Source organism: Rutilus rutilus, assembly GCF_951802725.1.
Source record: "Rutilus rutilus genome assembly, chromosome: 2".
Lineage (NCBI taxonomy): Eukaryota > Metazoa > Chordata > Actinopteri > Cypriniformes > Leuciscidae > Rutilus > Rutilus rutilus.
Window position 1 is genome coordinate 31882180 of NC_140210.1, and position 16093 is coordinate 31898272.

The 16093-nt window shown below is 38.8% G+C and overlaps 1 protein-coding gene across 3 annotated transcripts in view; it reads left to right on the forward strand.

Moving 5' to 3' along the window:
• dclk2a (doublecortin-like kinase 2a) overlaps positions 1–14791 on the forward strand; it is a 50073-nt gene extending 35282 nt beyond the window's left edge. For 2 of the 3 annotated variants that reach the window (XM_084402263.1, XM_084402264.1), the window contains exons 11-17: positions 2186–2332; positions 2548–2681; positions 2824–2901; positions 3444–3540; positions 6786–6872; positions 7219–7332; positions 12370–14791. In XM_084402263.1, coding sequence (XP_084258389.1) covers positions 2186–2332; positions 2548–2681; positions 2824–2901; positions 3444–3540; positions 6786–6872; positions 7219–7332; positions 12370–12657 — 945 coding nt within the window. In that variant the 3' untranslated portion in view covers positions 12658–14791. Of the gene's footprint in view, positions 1–2185; positions 2333–2547; positions 2682–2823; positions 2902–3443; positions 3541–6785; positions 6873–7218; positions 7333–9302; positions 9386–12369 lie in introns of all 3 variants that reach the window. The other variant, XR_014626500.1, reaches the window with a different exon arrangement.
• Positions 14792–16093: the final 1302 nt, after the last annotated feature.

Genomic DNA, 16093 nt, shown 5'->3' on the forward strand with positions numbered 1-16093 from the left:
AATATAATATAATATAATATAATATAATATAATATAATATAATATAATATAATATAATATAATATAATATAATATAATATAATATAATTGTCACAAGACCAGTCACCTCAGCACACTGTTTCTGTTCAGCCAATCAGTATATATATATATAGGGATGATTAGGAGGCCATGATGGACAGAGGCCAACAGGCAAATTTGGGATTTTTAATGACCACATCAGGACCTCGGTTTAATGTCTCATCCGAAGGACCGTGCTTTTTGACAGTATAGTGTCCCCATCGCTATACTGGGGCGTTAGAACCCACACAGACCACATGGTGAGCGCCCCCTGCTGGCCTCACTAACACCTCCTCCAGCAGCAACCTAGTTTTCCCAGGAGGTCTCCCATCCAGGTACTAACCAGGCTCAACCCTGCTTAGCTTCAGTGGGCAACCAGCCTTGGGCTACAGGGTGATATGGCTGCTGGCCAAAGCAAACTATCTTATCTTCAGAGCCTGGGGTGTGAGCCCACAACATCTGTGGCCGAGGGAATTTTGCTGGATTTTGAGACTGAGGGCTGGCTGATGGACTTTAGCACAGAGGTTTCGTCTCCCACCCTATCCCACCCCATTTCTAATTTTTCATCGCTGTTCCTAGACAGCACCATGGACTATATGAACTTCCTTCCTGTTTCCTCTGCACCTTCATCGCTGTTTCTAGACAGCACAAACACCTGCATGGAAAATGTATTGTTACCTTCGACCCTGTCTAGCCTTAATTTGCGTCCATCACCGCCCTGCTCAGGCAGTTCTCCAGCCCCGCCTCTGCTGGAGGTTGTCAGCCCTTCGCCATCTCCTGCAATGCCAAGCAGTCTTGTCGAGCCTCAGGTCCTGCAACCACCATCAGCGCTTGAGCGGATAGATCCAATGGCTCCGCCTCCATCCTCAGATCGTCTCACTCCATTTCGGCTCGTCGACCTGTTGGCTCCACCAGACACCCTCTGCCTTTCGACTCTACCGGGTTCCCTCGTCTCACCGGCTCCCCCTTGGTCAGTCGTCACACCACCTCCACCACGGACTTGCGGATCTTTCGCAACGCTCTGTTCCTCCACCCCTACGGCTGCAGTGTGCTCCTCCTTCCCTTCGGGTATACCTCGGTCCTCCATCACTCCGACATCGCCTCAGTCCTTGGGCAGCCTGGCTCCTCCTCAGATGACAGTTGCCGTGGCATCTCCTAGGCCTCCTGTGCCAGCGATGTTGCTCTTCTCCATCGGCTCCACCTCTGTCGGTTGTCCCCCAGTTGACATCAGCCTCTACTCCCCCTTGACTCCTCCCTTCCTCCATCGGCTTTCCGTCTGCTCCCTGGGTTCCATCGGCACCGCCTCCGTCTGTCGTCTCCCAGTTGATGTCAGCCTCTATTCTACCTTGGCTCCTCCCTCCCTCAACTCTGCAGTGGGCTGTCATCTATGGGCTCTGGGTCTGTGCCTTCAGACAACTACCATCATCGCCGCTGCGGTCTTTTCGTCTGTCTGTCACCATTCATCCACCACCTGCTATCACCATCCCTTTGCCTGCTCCTCTTGCCATCCCTTCGCCATCTCCTATTACCAACCATGCACCATCTCCACGCCCTCCTCCTTAGCCTCCGCCTTCACCTCTTCAAGCTATGAGGTCACACCTTCTGGGAGGGGGGGTTACTGTCACAATCCTCAATCACCAGACCTGGGCTTGTCGTTCTAGACTGAACTTCTACCTGTGCAATCCTATCTCGAACTGTTTCATCTTCAGTCTTCTGTCTTCTGTGAATAACCATCATCCAGTCACCTCTCATCTCAGCCTGCAACAGATAAGACCTGTCACTTTCATGCCAGTTTCACCATAACTATCTGCAATCCAAAGACTCACCTGCTGACATCCTGTGTGTCATTCAATAAACTCTATTCAGATAATAATCCCCGTGTCTGCATTCTTCTGTTCTATGACTATATAATATTTTTCATGATGCAATAAAATCCCCATGTATAAAATCAGATCCAACATACATTATTAGGTAGGTCAAATGCATTGAGAACTCTTTGTCATATTGTCAGCAAAATTGCACTAAATGGCCGCTTTTATAGACAGACAAATGTTTGTTGCCTCTAGTTGAAAGTGTTTTATACAGAATATATATATTTTTGTTATTTGTATTGCCATTTGTGTTTCAGGGTGGAGATCTGTTTGATTCAATCACCTCCTCAACAAAATACACTGAAAGAGATGCTTGTGTGATGGTATTCGACCTGGCAGCAGCTCTCAAATACCTGCACAGAATGTGTATCGTCCATCGAGACATCAAACCTGAGAATCTACTGGTATGAACACATCTTGCACAGAGACTATGGATCTAAGAATACTTTAATTCGCACATCTTTGACAAACACAGCAATATAGAGACACGAAACCTGTGAAGAAAAAACTTTGCACTTTGTACATGAAAAATGACTTAAGGTACAGTATGTCAAGTGGAAATAATGTAAATCCTGGTGGATAAAAATAACCCTTTTGCCTCTTTCACTGTTTGTCGTAGGTGTGTGAGTACCCTAATGGTACAAAGTCTTTGAAGTTGGGTGATTTTGGCTTGGCTACAGTGGTTGAAGGCCCGCTGTACACTGTTTGCGGAACACCCACTTACGTTGCCCCAGAAATCATAGCAGAGTCAGGGTAAGAGTCATTGATTGTTTTGTTTTTATATAGTCAAATGTGTGATTGCTATGGAAGCATGAATATCTGTGTTTAGTAGCCTTTAAAATGCTGGAGGATGAATGTTATTGACTGTGTCTTTCTATCCGGGGCATCGCTGCAGTTACGGGCTAAAGGTGGATATCTGGGCAGCTGGAGTGATTACCTATATCCTCCTATGTGGCTTCCCACCTTTCCGCAGGTAACACTAGATAAAACTTGCTCAGTCCTTCATGTTAAAGTCAGCATGAAACAGTAGTTGCGATAGTCTTTTCTTTCCAATAGTGACCTATATCCTAGTGAAACTGCTTCTCGGACAAGAAAAAATGTAGGGTGGGATTTTGTCTATCAAGAATTGATTGGATGGTTGGATCATTATGGTTTGCTATTGGTCGATCTCATGTGAGTGACAGGTTGTCCCGTCCTCGCGCCAATAAACACGTCATCAGAGTAGAGATGTTATTGCAAGTGGAAGAGGAAGTTATTTTGGTTAAAGATTACCAGGACACATGAAATTAAAATGAAATAAAAATAAATAAAAATAAATCATGTGCACGGATGAATCATTTATAATAAATACTGCAATATTCCATAAAAAGAAGAATTGTCCATTTTGATTTCATGGTGACTTTAATATACTAGAGTATTTAAAAGTCTCATTTTGTTCATTGCGTAATGTTCTCAGAAGTTATTGTTCATTAAATATTGTGTGTGTGTCTGTGTGCATTGCATTTGTTTTTGTAGTGAGAATAACCTTCAGGATGACCTATTTGATCAGATTCTGGTAGGGCGTTTAGAGTTCCCTTCACCCTTCTGGAACAACATCACTGATTCTGCTAAAGTGAGTACAGACAAACACACATTTTGACACATGCTACATTCTTAAAATGTACTGTTTCAATCTCACTCATTTATCTCCACATTCTTCATTCTTCATCCTATATACTCTGTCCTGACTGCTGCACTTCACTAATTTCTTTCATCCTACTCACACCATCATCTCATTCACATCCTCCCCCTCTCACACTCAGCTCATCCAGCTTTAGAACTGTTTTTGCGTGCTAGGTTTATAACATCTTTCTCTTCACTGAATGGTAGAATGTTTTGCTGTGTTTGCAAATGTGAATGTTTTCATACACTTTAACATGTTTATCACATTTCAATTTAGAAAATTTAATTTTATGTACAGTATATGGGGTGTATGTGTGTGTATATGTATGTGTATATATAAAAATTAGGAGTGTAATGGTACACAAACAATGATGGTTCGGTACGTACCTCGGTATTGAAGTCATGGTTCGGTACGGGTTCGCTACAGCAGGGGGAGAAAACTAAACATAAAATTGCTGCTTTTTTCTTAATTAAACTATATACTAATAGTTTTTAATTAAACAAATGTGTATAAGTGTTTAAATAAATTCTATTATAATTAATTTTCTTAAGGATTAAAAAAATCTATCTTAGCTAATGCTGTAAACTATATGTGACCCTGGATCACAAAACCAGTCACAAGTCGCACAGGTACATTTTTGGCAATAGCCAACAATACATTGAATGGGGAAAAATTATCGATTTTTCTTTTATGCCAAAAATCATTAGGATATTAAGTAAAGATCATGTTCCATAAAGATATTTTGTAAATTTCCTACCGTAAATATATAAAACATTTATTTTTGTGAGTGAATGCAGCACAATCACGAACATAAATGTAGAACTTTAAAGGCGATTTTCTCAATGTTTCGATTTTTTTGCACCTTCAGATTCCAGATTTTCAAATAGTTGTATCTCGGCCAAATATTGTCCTAGCCTAACAAACCATACATCAATAGCTTATTTATTCAGCTTTCATGTGATGTATACATCTCAAAAAATTGACCCATGTGACTGGTTTTGTGGTCCAGGGTCACATATAGGGAGTCCATTAATTACACATTGCTCAATAATCATGCTGTAAATTGCAACTTCTAAATCTAATTATAAAGTTCATTTTCTACTCCAATTCATTTTAATCATTTACACAGTGGCTGTCATAGCTTGTTTTCATGACAAATTTATTTAAACACATTAAATAATCAAGACATTACTAACAGGTTAAGTAAATATAATGAATAGGCTAATATAGTGCATATACAAAACTAACCTACTGTTGACACTAAATGCCTGAGGTAAATGTAATGCTACTTGAGATATTATTCATGATATTGATATCTTTCCACAGTTGAAACACTGGTTGAGAGATGTAAACATATCAATGATCATCTCTTCTTCTGAGCTTTTTACTGGTAACAAACAGCGTTGCATTGCCACATGCGCCCCCTTCTGGATTGAAGTGTGGATCGCTTGTGACTGATTGTATTCGTCGTGCGACTGCATGCACTGAACCGTGACGTCTGTACCATATGGTTCGAGACGAATACATGTACCGTTACACCCCTAAAATATATATATATAAAATATATATACAGTACATATACTCGCTCTAGATAGAGCATTATTAGCCAACTCAGCTGCTTACTCATGACACATAGCAACACAGCTGAAAGTATTCCTAATATGTTGGACCTATTGAAAGTAGCCTACTTTTACCTGTTGAGACATGCCTTCACAAGCACCGTAAGAGCTAGGCTTGTGATGTTTGAGTTGGGGAAGAAACAACGTGTGAAAGGGGCATTTGCGAGGTTGTTTAAAAATGTGCTTTATTTTTGTAATTCCGCTAGGTGCCACCAGTGTCACAGAAACTACCTACATCACCTTTAACTTTAAAGGAGACATATCATGCTTTTAAATTGTTCCTTTTTACATATAAATCATACATTTGTAGTCTATATAAAGCGGAACTGCAATGCTTGGGTCTGAATTCTTCATTACTATAGCTCCACAGGCCCCTTTTCTACCCCTTTTCTGATGTGCATCTGAGAGTACTCGTTTTGGTGCGGTCTCTTTAAATACAATTGAGACACTTCATACCCCGCCCCCTCTCCAGGTTGCAGAGGTGACACTCGGTTCAACTCCACCCCGTTCGGCCATTTTTGTAGTTTGATAGCAGAGATACGATTATCTAGCAGCACAGAAAAGTTTTATTCACACGTTATTAACAAAATGTCAACAACGGAAGACTTGTCCAGCCAGCCTTAACGTTACATGTTCGAGCCAGAGTCGGAGCAGGAGCGAGATGAAAATGAAGACGACGAACCTGTAGAACAACGTCTTCATATGGATGTATCGCACTGGTGTGTACTGTATTTACACATGAAACTTTGGTCTTCCGACCTTTTACCACCGTGTCGATTTATTTTGATTAATATGTGCGAGGGAGAGAGAGCAAGACAGCGTCTAGTTTGGAGACGGTGATGTCTTGTTTACACTTTCGCCTGGCTCTGAAGAGAGAGAGTGAGCGCGCGCGTCTTCTTTCAGTTAAGCATGCGCCCTTGTCACAAGCGCGGCAGTTTATCTACATTAGACGGTGTAATGAAGCGTGTGGGTTACTACATCCAACAACCGAACATTTTAACTTACCCTCTTCTTCTTCTTCTCTAATATTAATGGCGGGTCGCAACCAACTTTTTCAGGTGCATACCGCCACCTACTGTACCGGAGTGTGTAACTCAAGGTTTTAGTACTTCAGGTTATAAATTTAATGCAACTTACCCTCTCGTAACTTCTGCATCCTTTAGCTTGGACTACAAAATTGCAGCGAGAAATAAAAATGGCGGATTGCTCGAAGTGTTGGGCCGGAAGTCGATGTCCTTATTTGGCAGTTCCGCTGCAAATACTGTGACGTAATAGTTCAAAAAACGTCATAGATAACAGAAAAATCGGAACAGGTTGAAAAATATGACCAAAACAGAATATAAAGATATCAACGAAGCACCTGAAGAGAATAATTTCATATTTTCTGTACTTCTAAACACTCCAAATATACAACAAAATGCATTTAAGGGCTAAAAAAGTGCATTTGGCATGATATGTCCCCTTTAAGTGCAAAAATTTAATAAAACAATATTTGTTTCTTGTCCTTTGGTGTACCTTTTGAATGCAAAAAAATAAGTAAATCAACAAATTAATGATCATGATGTGTTTATACAGGAGTTGATTGGTCACATGCTGCAGGTGAATGTGGAGGCCAGATACACAGCAGAGGACGTGTTGTCTCACCCCTGGGTCACTGTAAATGTGAGTGGAAGGGTTTAGTGGTGTATATGTTTGATTTGTTTTTTGTCAATATTGTGGAGTTGTGTAATGCATATGCTACACTAAAGTATCACATTTCTATATATATCAAAATCAAAATGCATTGCATGTTGAGCAGCATGGATGGCCACAAAGGATTCACTCGCACACTTACTCCTAAAACATTATTGATGTAATTTGAGCCGTATTAGAGGTGGTTTTGATTTATGTTTCAAATATTTTTTCAAACTGAAACCTACAATTTAGTCAATATGCTCTGGTGGACACAGTTACAGTATATTGCTCACCATTAGATTGGCCTATCTTAATCCACTTCAATAACCAACAGGAGGATGCTGCAATGGAAAACAATATGAAGATGGAGGTGGCAGGTAAACTCAAAAAGCACTTTAACTCTGTGCAGAAACAGAGCAACACTTCCCCTGGAGTCTCTGTTCTTGTGGTGAGCACACACACTCACATATGAGAAACAGTCTGCCCATCATTACTGCAGCTGTTGTCACCTGTAAATATTCACTGCTTAAAAAAAAACAAAACAATGTCATCCTCTCGGTCCCTAATGATTAGTACTTGGATTACACATAATTCCAAAGCATAGCGTCACTGAAATTACAGCCACTGTGGACACCAGCATCAAATCAATCAGTTTGTCTCTCTCAGCGCTCATGACTTACATAACTGCTAAGTCTCAGAAAATATGAGAGATTATTGTATTGCAAACAAGCACAGCACCAAATATTGCAGAGCTATGAAATTGGAAATGACTTCAGAAAGCATCGCATCAGGCGCAAGTAGGCTATAAAGATCCCGTTCATTTTCTCCATAAAGTTTTTTTTTTTTGGACTTTAAGTGATAATGTATTTCTTCAACACACCTTTCAACCATTTAACACAGACTTACTGAGTCGTGTGATTTCAACTTTTGTATTTAAAATAATTAACCAAAACAAAAATGTGGGAGGGGACATGTTCGGTTCACTTGGAAACCTGGAATTATCGGAAATGGCCACGACAAAACTATGATCACGCAGGTTGTTTACACTTAACTCGTGGCCACAAAAAATAGATTTCGTTCTCTCAAGGCCACGACTTTATATCACGTGACCACGACATAAGGATCCCGTTACCTCGAAAATATTATCTCGTGGCCACAAGTTAATATGGCGTTCCCACGAATTAATATCTCATGGCCATGACATATTACACGTTTCCACAAATTGATATGTTGTGGCCACGACAAAACTAAGTGAACCGAACGTGTCCCCTCCCGGTCACCATATTTAATAGCCAAATTGATGGTTAAAAATTACAACCAATCAGAGACTTGTCAAACTTAAATCCCTCAGCAGTGATTCCCTTTAAAGCCGGGGACACACTTAAAGACTGTAACGTAATTTGATACTTACGACTGATCATGCCCAAATGCGCCGAGTCACGTTCAGTCGGTGTTCACAGTCGGTGTTTGAAATCTGCTGTAGTCGATGGTTACTTTAGTTCAGCCTTAGAATGTTTCAGCTAGTCGTTAAGTGTGTCCCCGGCTTAGGTCAAGGATCCATTCACTTTAAGCTGTTTACTCATATATTTGTATATATTTGAATATATTGCTATACTTATATTCAATGACTACAAGTCATTAGTTTATTCATGTGATGCAAAGCTGAATTTTCTGCATCATTACTCCAGTCTTCAATGTCACATGATCCTTAAGAAGTCATTCTAATATGCTGATTTGGTGCATTGCTTAGTATTATCAATGTTGAAAACAGTTGTGATTAATATTTTTGTGGAAACTGTGATAAATATTTTCCAGAAATCATTCAAAAAGAACAAAAAAAACTAATTACTGATAGCAAACTTTGGAACGGTGATGTATATGCATAGTGTTAAATACAGAAAAATGTGCAGTCAGTGCTGCTCTCTTTAGTGCCCCAAAATGGCTGAAGGACTCAAAGGAGTCATAATCCTTTTATTGTTTGGCTGAAGCAGTACTTTATGAGCTCAGAGAGAGACATGGGAGAAGCATTTTCAGCCATTTCCACCCTCGTGTCTTATTAAATTCCCATCCCAGTTCACTGCACCATAAACCCCTCACTGCCAGTTATCTTAGTTCTTCTCATTGTCATTAAGGTGTTAGTTTCTGTAAATGTGTTTTCAGTGTTGTCATTGGTCTTAACCTCGTCTATGATCAAGAATATTGTCCATTACTCATTCTTTGAACTTGACCTCATCATGCAGTTTTGACAAGACCTCAGTATACATTTAAAATGCTCAGCACATGGGCGGAGCAGTATACTGAATATTCATGATATATTTGCAATGATTTTGCTAGCCTTTTTTGTTCACTACACTGCTTGAAAAAGGCAGCAGCAGGGTCTCTGGCTGAATGTGTATTGATGTGAATCTCATTTGACAGTTTGAACTATAAGGGCAGGGCTGTACCTACACCCCTTCCTTGCTCTCCCAAGACCCGAAGTGATGTCTGCCACTGGATATTGGGTATTTGAATCCAAACCTAAATCTATTTTTAATGAGCTTGAGAGCTTATGACTCTACTAAAATCTAGTACTCTGGCTGCCTCCTATTAACCCTCACTGGGTTTTTTCAGCATTTCTGGTCTTGCCTCACAATAATCATACCATAATGTACCTCATATCCCAACCATAATCCGGTCCACTTTGTGTTCCCATCTCCTCACTCCACTCCATGTTCATGGTGGCTCTTTCATGATGAACACTTTGCTGTAATATTCTGAGCCATATGGCTTGTGTTGCACATTTTTGCTGTTTATTGTTTCCTTCTGGGCTTTAGTTGGAAGGTTTGTATTGGCATGCATGCATTACTGACTGCTTGAATATTAACACTGCAATCTGATGGCCTCTCTCTCTTTCTCTCTCTCTCTCTCTCTCTCTGTTACCTAATCCAGAGACAGTATTTCATGGCAGTTGCCAATGTCCTCAAAATGAACCTCATTCTTAGGATCTTGACCACTGCCATCAAAATTTTAAAGAAAGTGGTTTGCGAATATGAAACTCTGCCACCATCACAGTATTGTTATTTAAATGAATAAATCTAATGACCGGGAGAGAGAGAGAGAGATACATAATTATGCACACAAATTGCCTTGGATGAAATATTTTACTTAAAGATCGAAAGACTTGTTTAGAAATTTTTAGATGAAATGGGGATTTACTTGGTGATTATTGTCCTTTTTTATTACATTTAATTGATTTATTTCATTTCATTATTTCATTTTGTATATTTATCTAATAGGATCTGGACAGGTGCTATTCATTTTTTCAGCTTTCTTTTCAAATTTTTTTTTTTTCTTTTCAATCGGTTTTGTCCACATCAGCTGAGGAACATACCAAAGAAACCAGATCATATCACAGTCTAAAAGAATAGCTCACCCATAAATGAAACTTATATTAATTACTCACTCTCATGTCATTCTAAATCCATATACTGAAAGAAAAATTGTTTTTAATTAACCATCACAAGGATATTTTCCATACATCAACAGTTCATACTGATGTCAGGCTCTAAAAAAAAAAAAAAAAAAAAAAGCACTATAAAATGTTTAAAAAGAAGAAGAAAATCAGTGCTATGAGACTCATCTGCTATATTATGCACTGATAATCAGCTCTCAAATTAAATATTGTGCCATTGACATTGGTTCTTGTCTTGTAACCACAAGTCATTACATCAGACTTGCAACAAAGGCACAAAAAGCTATCATATGACTTTAGATGGTCATATGGACTAAATTTATGGTGCTTTTATAGGGTTTTTTGGAATTTGACAGCTTGTTTGGATATTAAAAACAGCAGCATGCAGGTTTGGAACAATATGAGGGTGAACAAACAATGTCCAGAATGTTCATATCTGAGTGATCTGTCCCTTTAAGTGGCTATATTTAGCTTTAAGCAAGCAAGCTGGTGTTTCTGAAGCAGACCTTGTGAAATGTCCCTCAGCTGAACTGTTAGAGGTTATGTTAGTGTTGTGTAAGAATTTGTGGTGTATGTGCTCTGTGAGTAAGACTAGTCTTTGTCCTCTGCTTCTGCTCTTCCCATGGCATTGCTATCCTCTGACTAGCTCCAAGGCAATGGTATGTACTAACACTAACTGCTATGCTCCTCCCTCCCCGCCGCCGTCTCCTCACACATACTCTTATACTGGCAGAAAGTGACAGTAACATCTTAATTGTATTAAATTTTTATTTAATTTGACTTTTTAACTAATTTGAATCTATATTTATTATTTTATTCATTTATTATCACATTTGTATTTGAATCTATTATTTTTTGTCTATTTTGCTGTCTATTTTTTTCACTAATTTTCTCTAAACATTTCCTCGGACCCCCTAGCACTTTCTTGTGCCCCCCCTGGGGGTCCCTGGACCCCAGTAAAAAAAAAAAAAAAAAAGGTCTTGACTCACTTTAATCCTTCCATAAACTTCAGTGGTGTTTTTCGCTCTCTGCCATTTTCTGTCTCTTTCTCTGCTGTGGTCTTTTTTCCACCTGCGACGTGATCAATAGTATTGACTTTTCAATGAAACTGGGTTATGCATAATGTCTTTTATATCTTAGTATGGACCTGTTTCCTGTTACAGCAACAAGAAAAAACACAGATCAAATGCTTTATTGAAACCTTAAAGGGTCAAGCAAAATTAGAATTCTGCCATAATTTTCTCACTCACATTTATCATTCTGATGGCTTTCTTTCTTCTGCAGAACACAAAAGATGATATTTTGAAGAATGGTTTAGTGTTGGAGTAGCAAACTTAAGTCAGAAAAATGTCTTTGATAATATTTAATGGACTTGAGCTCATTGTTAGTTTGTGTTTATACATTAACTGAGGTAAACTAATGGGATCATATTGTATGCATGGTGGGAACATGCATATGTTGTCTCACATAAAATCTCTCAAACCTTATTGAATGTGTATTTTAGAGCAAAGTGTACCTTTTACCAGTGCACAAATTGTTTACACCCTACAGAATACATTTGTCCCCACAAAGATAGTAGTACCAGAAATGTTTGACTTTGTGGGGATATTTTTTTATTTACTGTTGGTCTCCTTGAGTAAAAACAGCTTATAAATCATATGCTTTTAATTTTTTTTAAAAATGCAGAAAGTTTCCTGTTATTGGTAGGATTAGGGGATATAATATGCAGTTTGTATATTACAAAAATCATAATGTCTATGGAATATCACCATAAAACATGAAAACCCAACGTGTGTGTTTTAAGTAAGAAAGCCATAATTTTGGAACAACATGAGGCTGAGAAAATGATGAGAGAATTCTCGTTTTTGGTTGCACTGTCCCTTTAAGATTGAATTTATCACTTTCTTGACCTCCCAGATTGTAACTTCATCTCACTTACTCTTTCCCTACTGAATTGTTTTCAATTTCCTTTCCATTTTTGGGTGGGTGCGCCTCATGTGAACATCAACATGCAGTATTGTCTCTCTCTTGTAGAACACAGCTCTAGATAAGGAAACCATCCAGCTTTCTCGCCGGCGTAAGGACAGCAGCCCCCCTCCAGGAAAAAGCCCCTCCTCCACCCATTCAGAGAGACGACGCTCCAATAGGAGACGGTCATCTGCCCAATCGGAGGATTCTAGGAGCGCTGCTCTGGTTGAGCCTTTAGCCTCAACAACCCCCAATACACCATCAGCACCTCTGCCCTCCCCTCGCTCTGCCCCACTTCCCTATTTCCCAGAATGCAATACTGAGGCCAACAAGGGCTTGCCGAAGGAAGAATAACTCTACTTAGGGGAAACAATATGGAGACAATTCCAAATATACATAAATAAATAATTAAATAGCTACTCTGCAAATCTTTAACGCTTCATTCTAGCTAAAGACTGGAATACACTACACAAGATTTTTGCCCCAAAGTACAGTCTGGAAGAGTTGACAAGATGCCAAAAGTCTTTTCTTACTCATTGTGACGTACATCTGTGTGAAACAGCTTCTCGAACAAGAAGAAATGTAGGGCAAGACTTGATTTTGTCCATCAGGAATTGATTGGATCATTGTTGTCTGCTATTGGTTTCATGTGAGTGACAGGTTATCCCGTCCCGGAAGTTAATTTGATTAAAGATCACAAGGGCACATGAATTTTAATAAATAAATTTGATGCGCACGGACAAATCATATATAATACTGCGATACTTCATAAAAAATAAGAATAGTCCATTTGGATTTCATGGTGACTTTAAGGCTGGAATACGCTGCTGGAATACGCTACACAACTTACGCTAAAATACGCAACAAATCTGAGCAGATTTTAAAACACTAACTGAGGATCACACACTTTCAGGTCGTTCCCAACACAACAAACTCGCACAGTAACACTTGGCTCATTGCTAGGAGACGCATTACAAATGTGTCTGACGCAAAAAATTTGGGGTCTGTGCCCATCATACGCTATGTGATGTTCTGTGAAATCTGTCAACTTAAAGGCGCCGTATGTAAGATTGTGGCCAAAACTGGTACTGCAATCACTTTCAAATTACTGTAGAGCGGTGTATCCCCTCCCCCTCCCCCCTGACTCGAGGTTTCCAGATAGGCTGCAGGATCCAGCACGAACGTTTGTAGCTGCAGCTGTGGTAACTAGAGCAGAGCTGGCAACCCGGATGCCGAAACACTACTGACTTCGTGATTGGTAGATAGGTGGAGGGTGGGGCATCAGGCCAAAACACAAGATGACAACATCAACATCAGTTGAGGGCTGCAACTTCACTTTTTAAGTGACAATATCCTGGCCGTACTACTGTTGTCAGTGATATAAGTATTTGAAATGAACATGATTTCTTAATGTCTAGTGACATATCAGGGCCATTTTATGATTAATTGAAATTAATTTCTTACATACAGCTCCTTTAAGTCTGCAGACTGACTCTGAGCCTCCGACTTTCTGCAACTGTAGAATTGACTCGTCCAGACTGTAAATCGGGGCAAAAAACAGTGCAAAAATTCCTGTGCTGTATTCCAGCCAAATAGTACAGTCAGAACTGTCTGTATAGTGGTCGTCTGCTCGTCTCCCTGCTTTCTTCTTCCAGTTTGGCTTCGGATTCCAGCACCCAGGGTGGGTTTGAAAACTTCTATGTGATTGATTGTATATATGTGCTTTGGATATCAAAGATCCGCTCTGCTTTTGTGTTTACTGACATGAACAGCCCACGTCTCGATTATAAAAAAAAAAGGAAGCACGTTTTAGGGTGGATCTAAATATGCTACTGGAAAGAAAGACTTTGAAACTGGCAAGAAACTTGTCCTGCTGAAACTTGAAAGTATGTTTGAAAATAGACCGCTTGACCTTTTGACTCTGCTGAAGAAACACAAGAAAGCAACTTGCATTTGTGGTGGTGTGTTTTTAAGAGGGTGTGCCTATATTGCACTACTGTGTTCTGGAGTCATTCTGCAGTAGTTTAGAGTTGCCTTCATATGAGCCAGCAAAGCAAGAAATCTGTAGGGATTGTTAATAGTTCTGTTCTTTTGCTAATTTATTTGTACAGATTAGACATATAATGTGAAATTGTATTTTAGAATAGTTTGATCTTTTCAAGCCGAAGTCATTAAGTGCACGATATTTTGATTTGTAGTATTAGATTACAATCTGTCTTGGATTTGTCATCTATTTCTCCATGTACTGTCTGTACTTGTTATCTCTTTGCTCACCATGGCCCTGATTCAAAGAGAGGGATGAAGCTTGTTAATAAATGTATATGACATAATGAACTGATTTTGACATGTTCAAGGTTTCGAGAAATATGGCAAAATTCAGTATCATTTCTGGAAGGCTATATTTCATGTTTAATAGATGTAATTTTCTATTAGTGTTCCATATCATCTCATAATCAAGGAAATGCAATAAAATGATCTAGCTGTTGTTTATCCTTGTCTTGTCCTTATTACGGAATGTAAACCAATAGCTCAGTTTTACTTTCTCTAGCATAAAAAAAAAAAACAGGTGTAGCCTAATGCAACATCGCCATCTGTGGGTGGAGAATGGGGCTAAAGGACACCTGAGGTAAACCATGTCTTTCTTTGTATTTTTTTTTTTCAATCAAACCAATAACACATTCATATTTCCTACATCACTCTATTTCCTATCACTTATTCACAAGACCTATTGCATATGGCACAAAGGTTTGTCCTCCTGAGAACCAAAAAAATTATATTTTTTATTCATGTTATGCTACGTCCTCTGTAGTGGACACCAGTATTCAGTTGTTTAAAAAGTAAAAAGACATGAAATAAAAAGTATAGGTAAAAACAATGGGATTATTATTATTATTTTTTTTTTTTACCAATACATTTTTAGGTTTCAGGTTCCAAAATTGAACGAATTGATATACCATTTTACTTTATGCAATATGTTGGTTAAATGGGTAGTTCTATTCAATATAATGTATCTATAGCCTGCACTGTATCTAATTTGCATATTGATGTGTTCTTGGGGTAACATGTAATGAAAAAAGAAGTGTGATAATGGGAGTAATAATTGGCAACATTTTCATAATAATATATTTCATAGGAATATTGATATACAATTTATTTCCCTATTCACTTGTTGTGTCTACCAAAAAAGCCTAACATGCATTAAGTCCTAAGTGCCAAATTTGATCATTAAATTAATATCAGTCATTTTTAAAGACCAAGGAGAAGTTGTTGTCACGGTGAAACCTCCAAATATTTGGTATCTCTAAGAAAAGCCCTCAATGCTCTATACAGGACATCCAGACTTAAAACTGTGACATGTATGTTGTCAGAGAAATTCACTAAAATATAATGCCCACAGTGTACAAAAGTCTATGCCTGGGTTCCAGGAAGAATATTATATTGCTTTAGCTAGCCTATAAACATACCCTTATATTGCTATGTTATTTGCAAACTGTAATAGGCCTTAAACACTTTCAAATGAACTGAACTTTTTGCAAAACACCGTCCTTGACCAACAAAAAATCCTCTTAATTTCCTTAATAAGAATAACTAGCTTTACACCATTTTTCTAATTTCAAAACCTGCTTCTCTGCCTACTCCATTCTTTACATAGTGTTCAATTAGTGCCGTATCGTCTAATTTATCATTTTGCATTCTCGTCTCATTTGCAGGCTACAGACAGAAAACAACAAAGGTGACAAAACACATCCTTGAGGTGTCCCCGTGTTTAAAGACAATATATTTAACACCC